Source organism: Oncorhynchus tshawytscha, linkage group LG33 (genome assembly GCF_018296145.1).
Source record: "Oncorhynchus tshawytscha isolate Ot180627B linkage group LG33, Otsh_v2.0, whole genome shotgun sequence".
NCBI lineage: Eukaryota > Metazoa > Chordata > Actinopteri > Salmoniformes > Salmonidae > Oncorhynchus > Oncorhynchus tshawytscha.
The window spans coordinates 39647513-39668109 of record NC_056461.1 but is presented as its reverse complement, the minus strand read 5'-3'; the positions used below and the strand labels follow the sequence as shown (position 1 = coordinate 39668109).

The 20597-nt window shown below is 47.4% G+C and overlaps 1 protein-coding gene across 1 annotated transcript in view; it reads right to left on the bottom strand.

Annotated features, from left to right (window-relative positions):
• Nucleotides 1-3291: 3291 nt before the first annotated feature.
• LOC112230698 (reticulon-4 receptor-like 1) overlaps nt 3292-20597 on the bottom strand; it is a 201666-nt gene continuing 184360 nt past the window's right edge. Inside the window, exons 2-6 of the mRNA XM_042311523.1 lie at nt 10404-10576; nt 8816-9100; nt 6801-6910; nt 6513-6717; nt 3292-5803 (exon numbers count right to left, since the gene is read on the bottom strand). Of these exons, the coding sequence (XP_042167457.1) occupies nt 5171-5803; nt 6513-6717; nt 6801-6910; nt 8816-9100; nt 10404-10576 (1406 nt within the window). The 3' untranslated portion in view covers nt 3292-5170. The remainder of the gene's footprint in view (nt 5804-6512; nt 6718-6800; nt 6911-8815; nt 9101-10403; nt 10577-20597) is intronic.

The following is a 20597-nucleotide window of genomic DNA, read 5'->3' as shown; positions in this document are numbered from 1 at the left end:
GTGGGACAGAGGGAGTGTTGGTGGGACAGAGGGAGTGTTGGTGGGACAGAGGGAGTGTTGGGGACAGAGGGAGTGTTGGTGGGACAGAGGACAGTGGGACAGAGGAGTGTTGTTGGGACAGAGGGAGTGTTGGAGGGACAGAGGGAGTGTTGGAGGGACAGAGGGAGTGTTGGTGGGACAGAGGGAAGGAGTGTTGGAGGGACAGAGGGAGTGTTGGTGGGACAGAGGGAGTGTTGGTGGGACAGAGGGAGTGTTGGTGGGACAGAGGGAGTGTTGGAGGGACAGAGGGAGTGTTGGAGGGACAGAGGGAGTGTTGGTGGGACAGAGGGAGTGTTGGTGGGACAGAGGGAGTGTTGGAGGGACAGAGGGAGTGTTGGAGGGACAGAGGGAGTGTTGGTGGGACAGAGGGAGTGTTGGTGGGACAGAGGGAAGGAGTGTTGGTGGGACAGAGGGAGTGTTGGAGGGACAGAAGGAGTGTTGGTGGGACAGAGGGAAGGAGTGTTGGTGGGACAGAGGGAGTGTTGGTGGGACAGAGGGAGGGAGTGTTGGTGGGACAGAGGGAGTGTTGGTGGGACAGAGGGACTGTTGGTGGGACAGAGGGAGTGTTGGTGGGACAGAGGGACTGTTGGTGGGACAGAGGGAGTGTTGGTGGGACAGAGGGAGGGAGTGTTGATGGGACAGAGGGAGGGAGTGTTGATGGGACACAGGGAGGGAGTGTTGATGGGACAGAGGGAGGGAGTGTTGATGGGACAGAGGGAGGGAGTGTTGATGGGACACAGGGAGGGAGTGTTGATGGGACAGAGGGAGGGAGTGTTGATGGGACAGAGGGAGGGAGTGTTGATGGGACAGAGGGAGGGAGTGTTGATGGGACAGAGGGAGGAGTGTTGGTGGGACAGAGGGAGTGTTGGTGGGACAGAGGGAAGGAGTGTTGGTGGGACAGAGGGAAGGAGTTGATGGGACAGAGGGAGTGTTGATGGGACAGAGGGAGTGTTGATGGGACAGAGGGAGGGAGTGTTGATGGGACAGAGGGAGGGAGTGTTGATGGGACAGAGGGAGGGAGTGTTGATGGGACAGAGGGAGGGAGTGTTGATGGGACAGAGGGAGGGAGTGTTGATGGGACAGAGGGAGGGAGTGTTGATGGGACAGAGGGAGGGAGTGTTGATGGGACAGAGGGAGGGAGTGTTGGTGGGACAGAGTGAGGGAGTTTTGATGGGACAGAGGGAGTGTTGATGGGACAGAGGGAGTGTTGGTGGGACAGAGGGAATGTTGGTGGGACAGAGGGAGTATTGGTGGGACAGAGGGAGTGTTGGTGGGACAGAGGGAGTGTTGGTGGGACAGAGGGAGTGTTGGTGGGACAGAGGGAGGGAGTGTTGGTGGGACAGAGGGAGTGTTGGTGGGACAGAGGGAGTGTTGGAGGGACAGAGGGAGTGTTGGTGGGGCAGAAGGAGTGTTGGAGGGACAGAGGGAGTGTTGGTGGGACAGAGGGAGTGTTGGTGGGACAGAGGGAGTGTTGGTGGGACAGAGGGAGTGTTGGAGGGACAGAGGGAGTGTTGGTGGGACAGAGGGAGTGTTGGTGGGACAGAGGGAAGGAGTGTTGGTGGGACAGAGGGAGTGTTGGAGGGACAGAGGGAGTGTTGGTGGGACAGAGGGAAGGAGTGTTGGTGGGACAGAGGGAGTGTTGGTGGGACAGAGGGAGTGTTGGTGGGACAGAGGGAGTGTTGGTGGGACAGAGGGAGGGAGTGTTGGTGGGACAGAGGGAGTGTTGGTGGGACAGAGGGAGTGTTGGTGGGACAGAGGGAGTGTTGGTGGGACAGAGGGAGGGAGTGTTGATGGGACAGAGGGAGGGAGTGTTGGTGGGACAGAAGGAGTGTTGATGGGACAGAGGGAAGGAGTGTTGATGGGACAGAGGGAGGCAGTGTTGATGGGACAGAGGGAGGGAGTGTTGATGGGACAGAGGGAGGGAGTGTTGATGGGACAGAGGGAGGGAGTGTTGATGGGACAGAGGGAGGGAGTGTTGGTGGGACAGAGGGACTGTTGGTGGGACAGAGGGAGTGTTGGTGGGACAGAGGGAAGGAGTGTTGATGGGACAGAGGGAGGGAGTGTTGATGGGACAGAGGGAGGGGGACAGAGGGAGTGTTGATGGGACAGAGGGAGGGAGTGTTGATGGGACAGAGGGAGGGAGTGTTGATGGGACAGAGGGAGGGAGTGTTGATGGGACAGAGGGAGGGAGTGTTGATGGGACAGAGGGAGGGAGTGTTGATGGGACAGAGGGAGGGAGTGTTGATGGGACACAGGGAGGGAGTGTTGATGGGACAGAGGGAGGGAGTGTTGATGGGACAGAGGAGGGAGTGTTGATGGGACAGAGGGAGTGTTGATGGGACAGAGGGAGTGTTGGTGGGACAGAGGGAATGTTGATGGGACAGAGGGAGTGTTGATGGGACAGAGGGGAGTGTTGGTGGGACAGAGGGAAGAGGGAGTGTTGGTGGGACAGAGGGAGGGAGTGTTGATGGGACAGAGGGAGTGTTGATGGGACAGAGGGAGTGTTGATGGGACAGAGGGAGGGAGTGTTGATGGGACAGAGGGAGTGTTGGAGGGACAGAGGGAGGGACAGAGGGAGTGTTGATGGGACAGAGGGAGGGAGGGACAGATGGAGTGGGACAGAGGGAGGGACAGGGAGTGTTGATGGGACAGAGGGAAGGAGTGTTGATGGGACAGAGGGAGGGAGGGACAGAAGGAGTGTTGGTGGGACAGAGGGAAGGAGTGTTGATGGGACAGAGGGAGGTTGGTGGGACAGAGGGAGTGTTGATGGGACAGAGGGAGGGAGTGGTGGGACAGAGGGAGGGAGGGTGGGACAGAGGAGTGTTGATGGGACAGAGGGAGGGACAGAGGAGTGTTGGTGGGACAGAGGGGGGGAGGGAGTGTTGATGGGACAGAGGGAGGGAGTGTTGATGGGACAGAGGAGGGAGTGTTGATGGGACAGAGGGAGGGAGTGTTGATGGGACAGAGGGAGGGAGTGTTGATGGGACAGAGGGAGGGAGTGTTGATGGGACAGAGGGAGGGAGTGTTGATGGGACAGAGGGAATGTTGATGGGACAGAGGGAGGGAGTGTTGATGGGACAGAGGGAGGGAGTGTTGGTGGGACAGAGGGAGGGAGTGTTGATGGGACAGAGGGAGGGAGTGTTGGTGGGACAGAGGGAGGGAGTGTTGGTGGGACAGAGGGAGGGAGTGTTGAGGGACAGACAGACAGACAGACAGACAGACAGACAGACAGACAGACAGACAGACAGACAGACAGACAGACAGACAGACAGACAGACAGACAGACAGACAGACAGACAGACAGACAGACAGACAGACATGACTGTGCCAGTTTCTATGTGGTTACAAAATTCAACCTCACTTGAACGAAAGGACACATTTTACAGCATCATCTCAAGGTTTCACAGCTGTACAAATATATCTCCTGCAGCCGCCACCAACCCAAGTCTCAGACTCTCAGCAGGGGGTGTACAGTTTCATTCCAGGCACTCCCTGTTAGTCCCTCAGGAATAGATTGAGAAATACAGGATTAGTTTAATTAGGTTTGTTTGTGCTGGGCTAGAACAAAGACCTATACCATTTGTATCTCCCCAGGACCAGGGTTGTATCTCCCCAGGACCAGGGTTGTATCTCCCCAGGACCAGGGTTGTATCTCCCCAGGATCAGGGTTGTATCTCCCCAGGACCAGAGTTGTATCTCCCTGGACCAGGGTTGTATCTCCCCAGGACCAGAGTTGTATCTCCCCAGGATCAGGGTTGTATCTCCCCAGGACCAGGGTTGTATCTCCCCAGGATCAGGGTTGTAGCTCTCCAGGACCAGGGTTGTATCTCCCCAGGACCAGGGTTGTATCTCCCCAGGACCAGGGTTGTAGCTCTCCAGGACAAGGGTTGTATCTCCCAGGACCAGGGTTGTGGTACACTACTACAGGGGAGGTCAGTCAGTGTGGGGACAGCTAGGTACTGTAGGTGATGTCTCAATTCAATCTGTATCGCTGAAGTTCAGCGCTATAGCACGCTTGAAATGTAAAGACATTTCTGATTGAGACAACATATGCAGTGTTTACCATGAATGCAGTCTCCATAAATGCATTAACATTGCCTTTAAACTTAAATCGAAATATAGCGCTGAATTTCAGCTGGACGGATTGAATGGAGCCCCGAGTGTAGGACTGTGCTCGGCTGGGAAGGTGTTATTACCTCTCCAGTCCTCAAGTCACCTCTGTCCCTGTATCACCTCTCCATTACATGTTTTTGTGTGTTCCAAATCCTGAAGAAGACTCCAGAACCATGAAGGTTTCAGAACATTGAAAAAGGTTCCAGAACCATGAAGGTTTCAGAACATTGAAGGTTCCAGAATGACAAGGGGAGTTCCAAAGCTCTCTCTCCTCAGACATAGCAGCAGTTCAGTAGAATCAGAGTGTTTCATTTTCAGTCTTTCAGGTCCATCATTTAGTTCAGAAATCTCCAGAGTGAGGACTGCATCTAAAGCAGAAGTTTTTCCACTCTCTCAACCCTTCATTGGACAGCTAGGGTTCCATATACTCCTTCCATCATTCTCACTCTCCTCTTTCTGGCTTGTTTTAAAGTGGGAAGACAGACATGGAGACTGTTCACACAAACCACACTGTACTTACATGGGTTACAAACACAGGATTACAGAAGCCAGTGGATTTGTGTTTTTAAGGATGTTTTTACAGTTTGGCAACAACCTGTGTCAGGGTCATCTTATCATATGTCTGTGCTGAGGTATCCTTTCAGGTGATATGGCTGTAGCAGTAGGTGTTTTCTTAAATCATCAGTTCATTTGATCAACCACACAATCAGAACTCTGGATGTGACAGACTGTTACTCCCCCTTATGACATCATAGTGACAGATAACCTGTTACGTTTCAGTTATGACTCCCAAAGAACTTCCCTGCCATATGTTACAGGTACACAGAGTACATTTAAACACACACACACACACACACACACACACACACACACACACACACACACACACACACACACACACACACACACACACACACACACACACACGCACCTCAGTGCAGGAGCCAGAGTGGGTCTGACATTCAGAGGAGTGTGTACTGTATTGTAGGGGTTGATATAAAACACCCTCCTTTCAGTCTCAGAGGAGGATCACAGCAGTGAGTGACAGCAGCCCAGCCAATAGGACACAGACAAAAGTCCCAGCGGAGTGGGACGCTGCATTACTATTGGCTCTCTTGACCCCGCTGGGCGGTCCAACTGAAGTCCTAGGGACACACTTGTTCCTCCTGCGAGTGGGGGCAGACGGGTCATGTTTACCCCCTCCAGGGGCGTTGTCCTTCTCCTCCCCCTCTCTCAGTGTCTGCACCTCATTCAAGCCCCCCTGAACCCCTCCCTTTCCCTTACGCCCCCTGTTGCGGGTACAGTTCCTGCGGCTCCCCTTGGGCGGCCTGGGCAGGGGTAGGGGCGAGGGGGACAGGTCCCCGTTGTGCTGATCCCCGTGTGGGAGGTGTGGGTGCTGGTGGTGGTTATGGCGGTGCCTGTGGTTCCTGTGATGGAGTCGATGGTCCTCCTCTTTCTTCAGGGACTCCCCCAGCTCGGCCTCCCCGCCTATGACACCTCTTCCCTGGGTTTCTTCTCCTGCTGAACAGCTGGGTAGTTCGTCTTTCCTCAGCTCCTTCAGGTCCCGGCCCTGAAGCTCTGGAGGAGAGACGCAACCCAGAGACGACGTGGAGCCCCGGAACCTTCGCAGCCAATCCCACAGCGGCAGGGCCTGGATGATAAGAATAGTAATACATTGATATGAGATGCCTTTCATAACTCCCAAGGACACATTGCATTAATCCTGGGATTCATAGGCACATTGTTAATAGTGCAGTGCACCTTTGGAGAAAATCCTAGCTTCGCCTTCAGTCAAATTTTGCTTAGTCATGCACTGATGTCAATAAAATGTTCACTTAGTTCGGGATTCAATCCGAGGCGTGTTGTCGAGCATTGGTAATAATGCACCGTTTCAAGGCAATGTTTTTCTGTTCAGAGATCACACTCAGCTCAATTGAAAATCACCTTTAAATGTGAAGTGTGAAACCGGGCCTAAATGAACATTTGGCTTGAGCGGTAGGCTAGCTGAAAGAGGTGTGTGGTGTTGGAGGTGTGTTTTTTGAAGGTGTGTTTTGAAGGTGTGTTTTGAGGTTTGTCTTTTGAAGGTGTGTTTTGAAGGTATGTTTTGAGCTTTGTGTTTTGAGGGTGTGTTTTGAGGTTTGTCTTTTGAAGGTGTGTTTTGAAGGTGTGTTTTGAGGTTTGTCTTTTGAAGGTGTGTTTTGAAGGTGTGTTTTGAGGTTTGTCTTTTGAAGGTGTGTTTTGAAGGTGTGTTTTGAGGTTTGTCTTTTGAAGGTGTGTTTTGAGGTTTGTCTTTTGAAGGTGTGTTTTGAGGTTTGTGTTTTGAAGGTGTGTTTTGAGATGTGTTTGAACTGTGTCCCGACCTTGCAGTCACACTCCCAAAGGTTGTCGTTGAGTCTGAGGTACTCTAGAGCAGGCAACAGAGCCAGGCAGGCCCCAGACAGCTCAGTCAGAGAGTTGTTGAACAGGTAGAGGGTGGTGAGGCGATGCAGGTCGTGGAAGGCCAGACGGTGGACCCACTGCAGACGGTTCTGGTGCAGCAAGAGACGGTCCAGCACCCCCAGACCCCTGGAGGGACAGCAGTCAATCCATAGGGTGATCTTTTGGGAGATGTAGCACTGCTAAATCAATCGATCAAAAAGGTGTCTCACCTGAAGGTGTTCTGGTGGAGAGACCATAGCCTGTTGCCATGGAGGAAGAGGTGGCTGAGGTTCAGCAGGTCAACAAACAGATCATCCTCCAGGAACTCCAACTGGTTGTCCTGGGGAGGGGGAGGAGAGGGGGGAGAGTGGATAGAGGGAGAGGGGCAGATAATGAAGGAGAGAGATGGAGGAAGAGAGAAGTTGGGAGATATACTGTACGGTGCATTCGGAAAGTATTCAGACCCCTTGACATTGTCCACATTTTGTTATGTTACAGCCATATTCTAAAATGGATTACACCCCCCCCTTATCAATCTACACACAATACCCCGTAATAACAATGCAAAAATAGGGTTTTATACATTTTTCAAAATGTATTAAAAGCAAAAACAGAAATACCTTCGTTACATAAGTATTCAGACCCTTTGCTGTGAGACTCGAAATTGAGCTCAGGTGCATCCTGTTTCCATCGATCATCCTTGAGATGTTTCTACAACTTGATTGGAGTCCATCTGTGGTAAATTCAATTGTTTGGACATGATTTGGAAAGGCACACCTGTCTATTTAAGGTCCCACACTTGACAGTGCATGTTAGCGTAAAAACAAAGCCATGAGGTTAAAGGAATTGGCCGTAGAGCTCCAAGACAGGATTGTGTCAAGGCACAGATCTGGGGAAGGGAACCAAAACAGTTCAGCAGCATTGGAGGTCCCCAAGAACACAGTGGCCTCCATCCTTCTTCAATGGAAGAATTTTGGAACCACCAAGACTCTTCCTAGAGCTGGCTGCCCGGCCACACTGAGCAGTCATTGGAGAAGGGCCTTCGTCAGGGAGATAACCAAGAACTCGATGGTCATTCTGAAAAAGCTCCAGACTTCCTCTGTGGAGATGGGAGAACCTTCAAGAAGGACAACCATCTCTGCACAACCATCTCTCGCTTGGAGTTTCCCAAAAGGCACCCAAAGGACTCTCAGACTATGAGAAATAAGATTCTCTGGTCTGATGAAACCAAGATTAAACTCTTTGGCCTGAACACCAAACGTCCTGTCTGGAGGAAACCTGGCACCATCCCTACGGTGAAGCATGGTGGTGGCAGCATCATGCTGTGGGGATGTTTTTCAATTGCAGAGACTGGAAGACTAGTCAGGATTGAGGGAAAGATGAACGGAGCAAAGTACAGAGAAACCCTTGATGAAAACCTGCTCCAGAGCACTCAGGACCTCAGACTTTGGCTAAGGTTCGCCTTCCAATAGGACAACAACTCTAAGCACACTGCCAAGACAACGCATGAGTGGCTTCGTGACAAGCCTCTGAATGTCCTTGAGTGGCCCAGCAAGAGTCTGGACTTGAACCTTATCGAACATCTCTGGAGAGACCTGAAAATAGCTGTGCAGCATCGCTCCCCATCCAACCTTACAGAGCTTGAGAGGATCTGCAGAGAAGAATGAGAGAAACTCCCCAAATACAGGTGTGCCAAGCTTGTAGCATCATACCCAAGAAGACTCAAAGCTGTGATCGATGCCAAAGGTGTTTCAACAAAGTACTGAGTAAAGGGTCTGAATACTTGTTTTTGCTTTGTCATTATGGGGTATTGTGTGTAGATTGATGCGTGGAAAAAGGAACCTATTTAATAAATTTTAGAATAGGCTGGAAAATCGAAAGTTCACTAGTAGTAACATAAATTGACTGAAAACCCGCAGTTATCTTTCTATCACTAGATCTCACACCTAAAGTATACTCTACTGTAGCCTATCAAAACAAATGTTCCATTAGAAATCACTTTTTTGTGAATAATCAAAGACTCCTGCTGCAGGATTATCTTACTCCTGCAACGAAACTGGTCAAATTAAGATCTAATATCTGTAGGCCTATAAGTCAAATATACAACTCTGTGAGAAGGATGTGAGATCAGGGAGGCTTGTGTTCACCACATTATTGTTGCCTACACATGCTGGCTTCTCACTGTACCCATGATGTGTGTAGCTAGTTATTTAATATAACTACAATTTCTATTCTATTCCCCTACCTGTAGATAGAGGTACTGCAGGCTGCTGAGCCCCTCGAATATCCCAGATGGCAGGCTGAGAAGACCACAGTGGTAGAGGTGCAGGGCGTGTAACCGGCCTAGCCCCTGGAAGGTATCTGAAGCCAGGGCCCTCAGGTGACGGTTGTCCCCCAGGTCCAGCTCCTCCAGGCGGGCAAAGCCGTGAAAGGTGGAGGCCTGGATATAGGAGATGTTGTTGGAGTAAAGCCACAGCATGGCCGTGGTGGGGCTGAAGTGGCCTCGCAGGAGACGCTGGATCTTGTTGTTCTGGAAGAATGGAGGAAGGAAAGAGAATAACAAAGGGTGCTTAGGGTCTGGGTGTGGCAGATCAGGTGCTCTTTGGAAACTGGTATTGACTGATTGGAACATTGGAAGTTGTTATTATTAGACAAAACCAGAGTGGACTGTTATCAGATATTCAGTCCGCAAGTCAGCATGTTTCTCAGCCATCACTAACTTGTATCTTTGCATCATTGGGTCAGCTGAGTAACCTGATGACCCGTTTCTACTAGGAAGGCATCGCATAGTGAAATATCAAAAGCCATTCAACTTTCAATGGAAGGAAAGTGAGAGAAGTTGAACAGGGTGGGACTAAATTTGAAGAAAGCTGAATGCGATATCGTGACACATGTGACCAATCGAAGCTCACCATAGCTTCGAACCAGTACTGGATTGGCTAACAATGGCTGTTGATACGTAGCACTACTTAGCTTGTTTGCTAGCTTGTTAGCACCCACATGAGGGTGAGACTAGCGTGGCTTGTCGAGTGCTGCTTGTATAGTATAAATCCTCAGTGAGGCTACTACAATGACTCGTGGCTAAACAGCTGCTTCATTAAAACAAAATTTTTTAGCTTTAGCACTACTAGTAGTTTGCTAGCTAACTTTTGTAGGAAGCATCCAATATTGTGTGTGCAGCACTAAGTAGGTAGCTGGTTGGTTAGCAGCATCCTTTCAGTGACTGGCTCAGCTAGCAAACTAATATTGGACACATGTTATGTTAGCTTTCGTGCCTGTTGTCAAACAGAAATACTGCTCTGTGAATCACAAAACGTCCTCACGACAAAAACATCAACATTATTGACACGTATTGTTTTAGCTTAGATAAATTCAGACCATTTTTGAGGCAGAAATGGGTTAGACAGACAATGTCACCTAGGTAATATTTTCTCATTTTAGACAGCACGTTGTAGCCGGACTTCTTTGATCTATCACCATGACCCTTTGCGAGATACAAGACAGATCAGTGCAGGCGGAATCAATGCGCTATCTAACATAATACAATGTGTATTATTACCATTACATGGGGAATATTTAAATAATGCTATGTAAATTAATGACTAGAATGAAAACAATACTCAGTATCTAAATATATGGCTCCGGACAAAACTATTCCAAAAATAAGTTCAAGGCACTCAATTAAGCTACAAAACCAACTTTAAAATATTCATGTTATCAAATTATTTAACAGTTTTATAAACTATAACTAAATACATTTGCATAAAAAAATTTTAAAAATACAAAGGCTTTTAATTTTCTGGACGACAGGAGGCTGAGTAATCTGCTCTTACCTGCAGGAAGACCCTCTCGCTCTGGGCTGGGATCTCCTCTGGGACAGACAGAAAGTTATGGGCCTGACAGGACACAGTGCTGGGAGAGGTGTAGCAGATACAGTCTCTGGGACAGGGAGAGGAGAGCTCCAACCACCCACATAGGACAAGGAGGACACCTACACCACCACAACCTGAAAGAGGAAGAGAGGAGAGAGAGAGATAAGTAAAGAGGTGTTGTTGTGTATATCCAGAGCCATATTCCTGTAAAGCTCAGAGAGGATCTCAGGACAAATTAAGTAGAAGTGCTGTGGTTGCAGGTGTAACAGTATAACTTTAGACCGTCCCCTCGCCCATACCCGGGCGCGAACCAGGGACCCTCTGCACACATCAACAACAGTCACCCACGTAACATCGTTACCCATCGCTCCACAAAAGCAGCGGCCCTTGCAGAGCAAGGGGAACCACTACTTCAAGGTCTCAGAGCAAGTGACGTCACCGATTGAAACGCTATTTAGCGTGTACCACCGCTAACTAAGCTAGCCGTTTCACATCCGTTACACAGGTACACCTGCCTCATCTGAAGCCTCTTCTATTAGGGTGCTGCTATAGGTCACCAAGTGCTAAAATAAAATTTGATCAAATTTTATTTGTCAGATGTGCCAAATACATCAGGTGTAGACCTTAACGTGAAATGCTTACTTACAAGCCCTTAAACAACAATGCAGTTCAAGAAGTAGAGTTAAAAAAATATTTACTAAGTGAACTAAAAGTATAATAATATCAAATAAGTAACGCAAGATATTTACATAACAATTAACGAGGCTATATACAGGGGGTAACTGACGAACTGTCAAACAGGCAAAGCATTAATACAGGACTAAGATTGAATCATATAGTATGATATAGCACTGGCTCCGATGCTCGTCGGATGTGGCAGGGCTAACAAACTGTTACAGACTACAAAGGGAAGCACAGCCAAGAGCTGCCCAGTGACACGAGGCTACCAGACGAGCTAAATCACTTCTTTGCTCGCTTCGAGGCAAGTAACACTGAAACATGCATGAGAGCATCAGCTGTTCCGGACAATTGTGTGATCATGCTCTCTGCAGCCGATGTGAGTAAGACCTTTAAACTGGTCAAAATTCACAAGGCCACAGGGCCAGAAGGATTACCGGGACGTGTACTCCGAGGATGCGCTGACCAACTGGAAAGTGTCTTCACTGATATTTTCAACCTCTCCCTGTCTGAGTCTGTAATACCAACATATTTCAAGCAGACCACCATAGTTCCTGTACCCAAGAACACTAAGGTAACCTGCCTAAATGACTACCGACCCGTAGCACTCACGTCTGTAACCATGAAATGCTTTGAAAGTCTGGTCATGGCTCAGATCAACACCATTATCCCAGAAAACCTAGACCCACTCCAATTTGCATACCGCCCCAACAGATCCACAGATGATGCAAACTCTAATGCACTTAACACTGCCTTTTCCCACCTGGACAAAAGGAACACCTATGTGAGAATGCTATTCATTGACTACAGTTCAGCGTTTAACACCATAGTGCTCTCTAAAGCTCATCACTAAGCTAAGGACCCTGGGACCCTGTTCACTCATGACTGCATGGCCAGGCACGACTCCAACACCATCATTACATTTGCTGATGACACAACAGTGATGAGAAAACCTATAGGAAGAAGGTCAGACACTGTGTGGTGCAAGGACAACAACCTCTCCCTCAATGTGATCAAGACAAAGGAGATGATTGTGGACTACAGGAAAAGGACGAAGCACGCACCCATTCTCATCGACGAGGCTGTAGTGGAGTAGGATGAGAGTTTCCTTGGAGTTCCTTGGAGTCCACATCACCAACAAACTAACATGTCCAAGCACACACACAGTCGTGAAGAGGGCACAACAAAACCTATTCCCCCCCAGGAGACTGAAAAGATTTGGCATGGGTCCTGAGATCCTCAAAAGGTTTTATAGCTGCCCCAACGAGAGCATCCTGACGGGCTGCATCACTGCCTGGTTTGTCAACTGCTCGACCTCCGACCGCAAGGCACTGGAGAGGGTAGTGCGTATGGCCCAGTACATCACCGGGGCCAAGCTTCCTACCATCCAGGACTGGTGTCAGAGGAAGGCCCTAAAAATTGTCAAAGGCTCCAGCCACCCTAGTCATAGATTGTTCTCTCTGCTACAGCACGGCAAGTGGTATTGGAGCGCCAAGTCTAGGTCCTAGAGTCTTCTAAACAGCTTCTATCCCCAAGCCATAAGACTCCTAAACAGCTAATCAAATGGCTACCCAGACTATTTGCATTGTCCCCCCCCACGCTGCTGCTACTCTCTGTTATTATCTATGCATAACCACTTTAATAACTCTACCTACGTGAACATAATTACCTAAATTACCTCAACACTGGTGCCTCCGCACATTGACACTGGACCGATACCCCCTGTATATAGCCTCCACATTGACTCTGTACTGGTACCCCCTGTATATATCCTCCACATTGACTCTGTACTGGTACCCCCTGTTTATAGCCTCCACATTGACTCTGTACTGGTACCCCCTGTATATAGCCTCCACATTGACTCTGTACTGGTACCCCCTGTATATAGCCTCCACATTGACTCTGTACCGGTACCCCCTGTATATAGCCTCCACATTGACTCTGTACTGGTACCCCTGTATATAGCCTCCACATTGACTCTGTACTGGTACCCCCTGTATATAGCCTCCACATTGACTCTGTACCGGTACCCCCTGTATATAGCCTCCACATTGACTCTGTACTGGTACCCCTGTATATAGCCTCCACATTGACTCTGTACTGGTACCCCCTGTATATAGCCTCCACATTGACTCTGTACTGGTACCCCCTGTATATAGCCTCCACATTGACTCTGTACTGGTACCCCCTGTATATAGCCTCCACATTGACTCTGTACTGGTACCCCCTGTATATAGCCTCCACATTGACTCTGTACTGGTACCTCCTGTATATAGCCTCCACATTGACTCTGTACCGGTACCCCCTGTATATAGCCTCCACATTGACTCTGTACCGTAACACCCTGTATATAGCCTCCACATTGACTCTGTACCGGTACCCCCTGTATATAGCCTCCACATTGACTCTGTACTGGTACCCCTGTATATAGCCTCCACATTGACTCTGTACTGGTACCCCCTGTATATAGCCTCCACATTGACTCTGTACTGGTACCCCCTGTATATAGCCTCCACATTGACTCTGTACTGGTACCCCTGTATATAGCCTCCACATTGACTCTGTACCGGTACCCCTGTATATAGCCTCCACATTGACTCTGTACCGGTACCCCTGTATATAGCCTCCACATTGACTCTGTACCGGTACCCCCTGTATATAGCCTCCACATTGACTCTGTACTGGTACCCCCTGTATATAGCCTCCACATTGACTCTGTACCGGTACCCCTGTATATAGCCTCCACATTGACTCTGTACCGGTACCCCCTGTATATAGCCTCCACATTGACTCTGTACCGGTACCCCTGTATATAGCCTCCACATTGACTCTGTACTGGTACCCCCTGTATATAGCCTCCACATTGACTCTGTACCGGTACCCCTGTATATAGCCTCCACATTGACTCTGTACTGGTACCCCTGTATATAGCCTCCACATTGACTCTGTACTGGTACCCCCTGTATATAGCCTCCACATTGACTCTGTACCGGTACCCCCTGTATATAGCCTCCACATTGACTCTGTACTGGTACCCCCTGTATATAGCCTCCACATTGACTCTGTACTGGTACCCCCTGTATATAGCCTCCACATTGACTCTGTACTGGTACCCCTGTATATAGCCTCCACATTGACTCTGTACTGGTACCCCCTGTATATAGCCTCCACATTGACTCTGTACTGGTACCCCCTGTATATAGCCTCCACATTGACTCTGTACTGGTACCCCCTGTATATAGCCTCCACATTGACTCTGTACCGGTACCCCCTGTATATAGTCTCCACATTGACTCTGTACTGGTACCTTCTGTATATAGCCTCCACATTGACTCAGTACCGGTATCCCCTGTATATAGCCTCCACATTGACTCTGTACCGGTACCCCTGTATATAGCCTCCACATTGACTCTGTACTGGTACCCCTGTATATAGCCTCCACATTGACTCTGTACTGGTACCCCTGTATATAGCCTCCACATTGACTCTGTACTGGTACCCCCTGTATATAGCCTCCACATTGACTCTGTACTGGTACCCCTGTATATAGCCTCCACATTGACTCTGTACTGGTACCCCCTGTATATAGCCTCCACATTGACTCTGTACTGGTACCCCCTGTATATAGCCTCCACATTGACTCTGTACTGGTACCCCCTGTATATAGTCTCCACATTGACTCTGTACTGGTACCCCTGTATATAGCCTCCACATTGACTCTGTACTGGTACCCACTGTATATAGCCTCCACATTGACTCTGTACTGGTACCCCTGTATATAGTCTCCACATTGACTCTGTACTGGTACCCCCTGTATATAGCCTCCACATTGACTCTGTACTGGTACCCACTGTATATAGCCTCCACATTGACTCTGTACTGGTACCCCTGTATATAGCCTCCACATTGACTCTGTACTGGTACCCCCTGTATATAGCCTCCACATTGACTCTGTACTGGTACCCCCTGTATAGAGCCCCGCTATTGTTATTTGCTGCTGCTCTTAATTATTTGTTATTCTCATCTCTTACTTATTTTAGGGATTTTCTAAAAACTGCATTGTTGGTTAAGGGCTTGGAAGTAAGCATTTCACTGTTGTATTCGGGGCATGTGACAAATGAAATGTGATTTGATTTGAACGGTACCGAGTCAATGTGCGGTGGTACAGGTTAGTCGAGGTCATTTGTAAAGTAACTATGCATAGATAATAAACAGCAAGCAACAGTAGCAGTGTAAAAACAAAGGGGGGAGAGGGGTCAATGTAAATAGTCCGGGAGGCCATTTGATGAATTGTTCATCAGTCTTATGGCTTGGGAGACTTTTGGTCCTAGACTTGCAGTTTCGGTACCGCTTGCCATGCGGTAGCAGAGAAAAAAAGTCTATGACTTAGGTGACTGAAGTCGTTGACAATTTGTTGGGCCTTCTTCTGACACCAGCTAGTATATAGGTCCTGGATGTCATGAAGCTTCAGTGATGTACTGGGCCGTACTCTCCAGCGCCTTACAGTCAGATGCCGAGCAGTTTCCATACCAGTTGTCGTGTCTTTGGCATCATTAAACTGAAGACTTATTTATATCAATTCTCTGTAATTATTATTACGTGATTAAACTAACTTAATCATGTAACTGTAATTAACTAGGAAGTCGGGGAACCAAGGAAAATATTCAGATTACAAAGTTATAATTTTCCTGATATAACTTTCAGATATTTTAATATCTGATCAATTAGTCTTCTAATTAATGAGTTATTCTTTACCTCACGATAGTCTCATTCCAAATGTCGTAAATGGTTGGTTATCTGCACGAACCCAGTCTTCACTATGAGTCATCCATACATCAATTGTCTTAACCTTTTGCGAGTAGGGGGCAGTATTTTTTGTTTTTGGCAAAAAAAAACGTACCCATTTGAAACAGCCTATTTCTCAGCCCCAGAAACTAGAATATGCATATAATTAGGATTAGGATAGAAAACACTCTAAAGTTTCCAAAACTGTAAAAATATTGTCTGTGGGTATAACAGAACTGATATTGCAGGTGAAAACCTGGGGAAAATCCAATCAGGAAGTGCCTCTTACATTGAAACCTCTCTGTTCCTATGCATGCCTATCCTTCATTTAAAGGGATATCAACCAGATTCCTTTTTCTGTGGCTTCCCTAAGGTGTCAACAGTCTTTAGACATAGTTTCAGGCTTTTATTTTGAAAAATGAGCGTGAAAGATCACATTGCGTAAGTGGATAGGTGGGGGCTCTCAGAGTGAGTTTTGCGCTACAGAGTAAAGCGGCCATTGTTTCTCCCGGTGTTATTGAAAAACCTACACACCAGGTTGATATATTATCGAATATATATTTTTTAAACACTCTGAGGATTGATTATAAAAAACGTTTGACATGTTTCTGTGGACATTATGGATATTATTTGGAATTTTCGTTCTGCGTTGTGGTGACCGCTATTTCCTGTGGATTTCTGAACATAACGCGTCAAACAAACTGAGGTATTTTGGGTATAAAAATAATCTTTATGGAACAAAAGGAACATTTGTTGTGTAACTGGGAGTCTCGTGAGTGAAAACATCCGAAGATCATCAAAGGTAAATGATTAATTTGATTTCTTTTCTGATTTTGGTGACCTAGCTACTTAATGCTTACTGTACATAAGGTTTTGCTTTTCTATCGATAAACTTACATAAACGCTTGGATTGCTTTCGCTGTAAAGCATCATTTCAAAATCTGAGACGACAGGTGGATTAACAAAAGGCTAAGCTGTGTTTTGCAATATTGTGATTTCATGAATATGATTTTTTTTTTGTAATATTATTTGACTGTGGCGCTATGCTATTCAGCGGTTGCTGACGAAAATGATCCCGCTAATGGGATGGGTAGCGTCAAGAAGTTAAATCAGTTATATATTAACTAACTAAATAATCACAGAAATGCACAAACAGACAAGTAAATATGGTTACAAGGAAATGATAGGGGAATGTGCCCTAGTGGGCTAAACCGGCATGGCGGCTTGGTGGACAAAAGGGAAGTGGGGGTCGACTAAGATAAAAGTCACAACAAAGCTGATAATTATAACAATTGAAATGCTAATCCTTTGCACATGAACGCTCACTCATTCTGGAATAATTGCAATCAATATATACATTTACGCTCAGTGTTCCGTCGTGATCTCTTTTGGAAAGTTTGTTTCCGTTGGAGAGTTTGTCCGCCCTCTCTCTCTCTGTCGTGGTTACAATGGTTAGTTCAGAGTAACATTCCGCAATGTTGTTATAGAATAGATGTTTCGGCAGTTGTCATTCTTCACGTTCAATGATACCGAATTCCTAGCTGCAGACTGGTAATTAGTATCAAAGATTTGTTCTTATTCTGTCGGTTCGATAGTCTCAGAGTTTATCCACGTGGTATGGTTAAGAATTCAGCAATGGGCTCAAACCTTGGCCCTCTCGTAATTGAGGTAAGCTTGGTCTCTACTCAAACCTTAGTCCTCTCGTAATTGAGAGAAGCATGGTCTTTACTCAAACCTTAGCCCTCTCGTAATTGAGAGAAGCGTGGTCTGAAGATAAATTCCCAAGGTGGGGGTTATATTCGGAAGAGCAGAAAGAGCCTGTCCCATGACTCCAGATCAATGTCTGTGCTCATGTGGCGGGCCTATGATTTAGTTAAACTCCAAAGGGAATTGGAGTTTCCTTCATGAAACAGTTTAAAATCACACTACATCATTTCACAAATAGTTTCATCTTTACTCATTCATTTAATACAACAATTAGATGAAAGCCACACAACTGAGACTCTTGTATAAACAGGGTTATGGTAATGTGGCTGTAATGTCTCTCATGAGTTTCAAAGAATTGTACCAAAAGGACCAGTTCATAGCTGACTACTTCACCGATCGTTTATACATTCTCCAGAACGTCATGACACAGTCGGCAACGTCATGACACAGTCGGTGATGCAACCGGTCAGGATGCTCTCGATGGTGCAGCTGTAGAACCTTTTGAGGATCTGGGGACCCATGACAAGTCTTTTCAGTCTCCTGATCGGGAAAAGGTGTTGTCGTGCCCTCTTCACAACTGTTCACAACGGAACTTGAAACTATCAAACTAGATCCTCTCAAACTCTGTAAGGTTGAATGGGCAGCGATGCTGCACAGCTATCTTCAGGTCTCTCCAAAGATGTTCAATCGGGTTCAAGTCCGGACTCCTGCTGGGACACTCAAGGACATTCAGAGACTTGTCCACAAAGCCACTTATGCATTGTCTTGGCTGTGTACTTAGGGTGGTTGTCCTTTTGGAAGGTGAACTGGAAGGTGAATTGAGATCCTGAGCTCTCTGGAGCATGTTTTCATCAATAATCCCTCTGTACCTTGCTCCGTTCATCTTTGCCTCGATCCTATCTCCCAGTCGCTGCTGCTGAAAAACATCCCCACAGCACGATGCTGCCACCACCATGCTTCACCGTAAGGATGGTGCCAGGTTTCCTCCATGACCAAGCCCCTTCTCCCTGATTGCTCAGTTTGGCAGGGCAGCCAGCTCTAGGAAGAGTCTTTCTGTTTACAAACTTCTTCCATTTAAAAATGTGTTCTTGTCAACATTCAATGCTGCAAAAATGTCTTGGTACCCTTCCCCAGTGATGTGCCGCAACACAATCCTGCATCGGAGCTCTACGGACCATTCCTTTGACCTCATGGCTTGGTTTTTGCTCTGACATGAACTGCCAACTTTGGGAACTTAGATAGACAGGTTTCCAAATCATGTCCAATCAATTGAATTTACCACAGGTGGACTCCAATCAAGTTGTAGAAACATCTTAAGGATGATCAATGGAAACCAAGATGGACCTGAGCTCAATTTCAAGTCACATAGCAAAGGGTCTGAATACTTAGGTAAATAATGTTTTTCTGTTTTAAATTTTGAATACATTTGCAAACAATTCTAAAAACCTGTTTTCAATATGTCATTATGGGGCATTGTGTGTAGATTGCTGAGGACATTTTTTATTCAATACATTTTAGAGCAAGGATGGGAACGTAACAAAATGTGGAAAAAGTCAAAGGGTCTGGATACTTTCCCGAAGGCACCGTACATACCCCACCAGACACAGCATTATGGGTTTCTTCACAGTCCAGGGGTCTGGATACTTTCCCGAAGGCACCGTACATACCCCACCAGACACAGCATTATGGGTTTCTTCACAGTACCCCAAAAAATGACATTAACTTTGCAGTTAGGCAGGCAAAAAGCCATTGATCTTTAAAAATATCTAATTGAACTGTACTGTTTATAAGAATATGAACACGTATATATGAATAGTGTGTAAATAGTATTTATTTTTGGTGTTTTTCCAATATATAACTCCCAATATATAATTTTATGTATTATCTTATGTTGTTTTTGTCTATAACTGTTCTGTACGTTGTCACGTATTTCTACGTTTTATGTGGACCTGATGAAGAGTAGCTGCTGCAATGGGGATTCTACTAAACTAAACTGAACTGGGGGGGTGTAGCAGATACAGTCCCTAGGTCAGGGGAGGGGAGCTCCAAGCAGCCACACATACACAACCTGACAGGAGAGAGAGGAAAGAGATCATTTAATTTTTTAGAAAACCTTTCTCGGCACTACATAGCAAAAATGATGAGAGGAGGGGAACATGTGAGAGACAGATGGGGAGGGAGATAGTCATAGATAGGGGGAGGGAGGGATGGAGGGAGAAGATAGTCATAGATAGGGGATGGAGGGATGGAGAGAGATAGTCGTAGATAGGAGAGGGAGGGATGGAGAGAGATAGTCATAGATAGGGGATGGAGGGATGGAGAGAGATAGTCGTAGATAGGGGAAGGGAGGGGATATTAATAGATAGGGAGGAAGGGAGGGATGGAGAGAGATAGTCGTAGTAGGGGGAAGGAGGGATAGAGGGAGATAGTCATAGATAGGGGGAGGGAGGGATGGAGGGAGAAGATAGTCGTAGATAGGGGATGGAGGGATAGAGGGAGATAGTCATAGATAGGGGATGGAGGGATGGAGAGAGATAGTCGTAGATAGGGGATGGAGGGATGGAGAGAGATAGTCGTAGATAGGGGATGGAGGGATGGAGAGAGATAGTCGTAGATAGGGGGAGATATAATAGATAGGGAGGAAGGGAGGGATGGAGGGAGGGAGATAGATGTAGATAGCGGGAGGGATGGAGGGAGAGAGATAGTCATAGATAGGATAGATAGGGGGAGGGAGGGAGGGAGGGAGGGAGGGAGGGAGGGAGGGAGGGAGGGAGGGAGGGATAGTCATAAAAGGGGGAGGGGGGAGGGAGGGAGATAGTGATGATGGGAGATAGTCAGAAGGGGAGGGAGGGAGATAGTCAGATGGGGAGGGAGGGATGGAGGGAGATAGTCAGAGATGGGGAGGGAGGGATGAGGGCGGGCGACAGTCATAGATGGGGAGAGAGGGATGGAGGGAGGGGTGGAGGGAGGGAGATCGTCATGGAT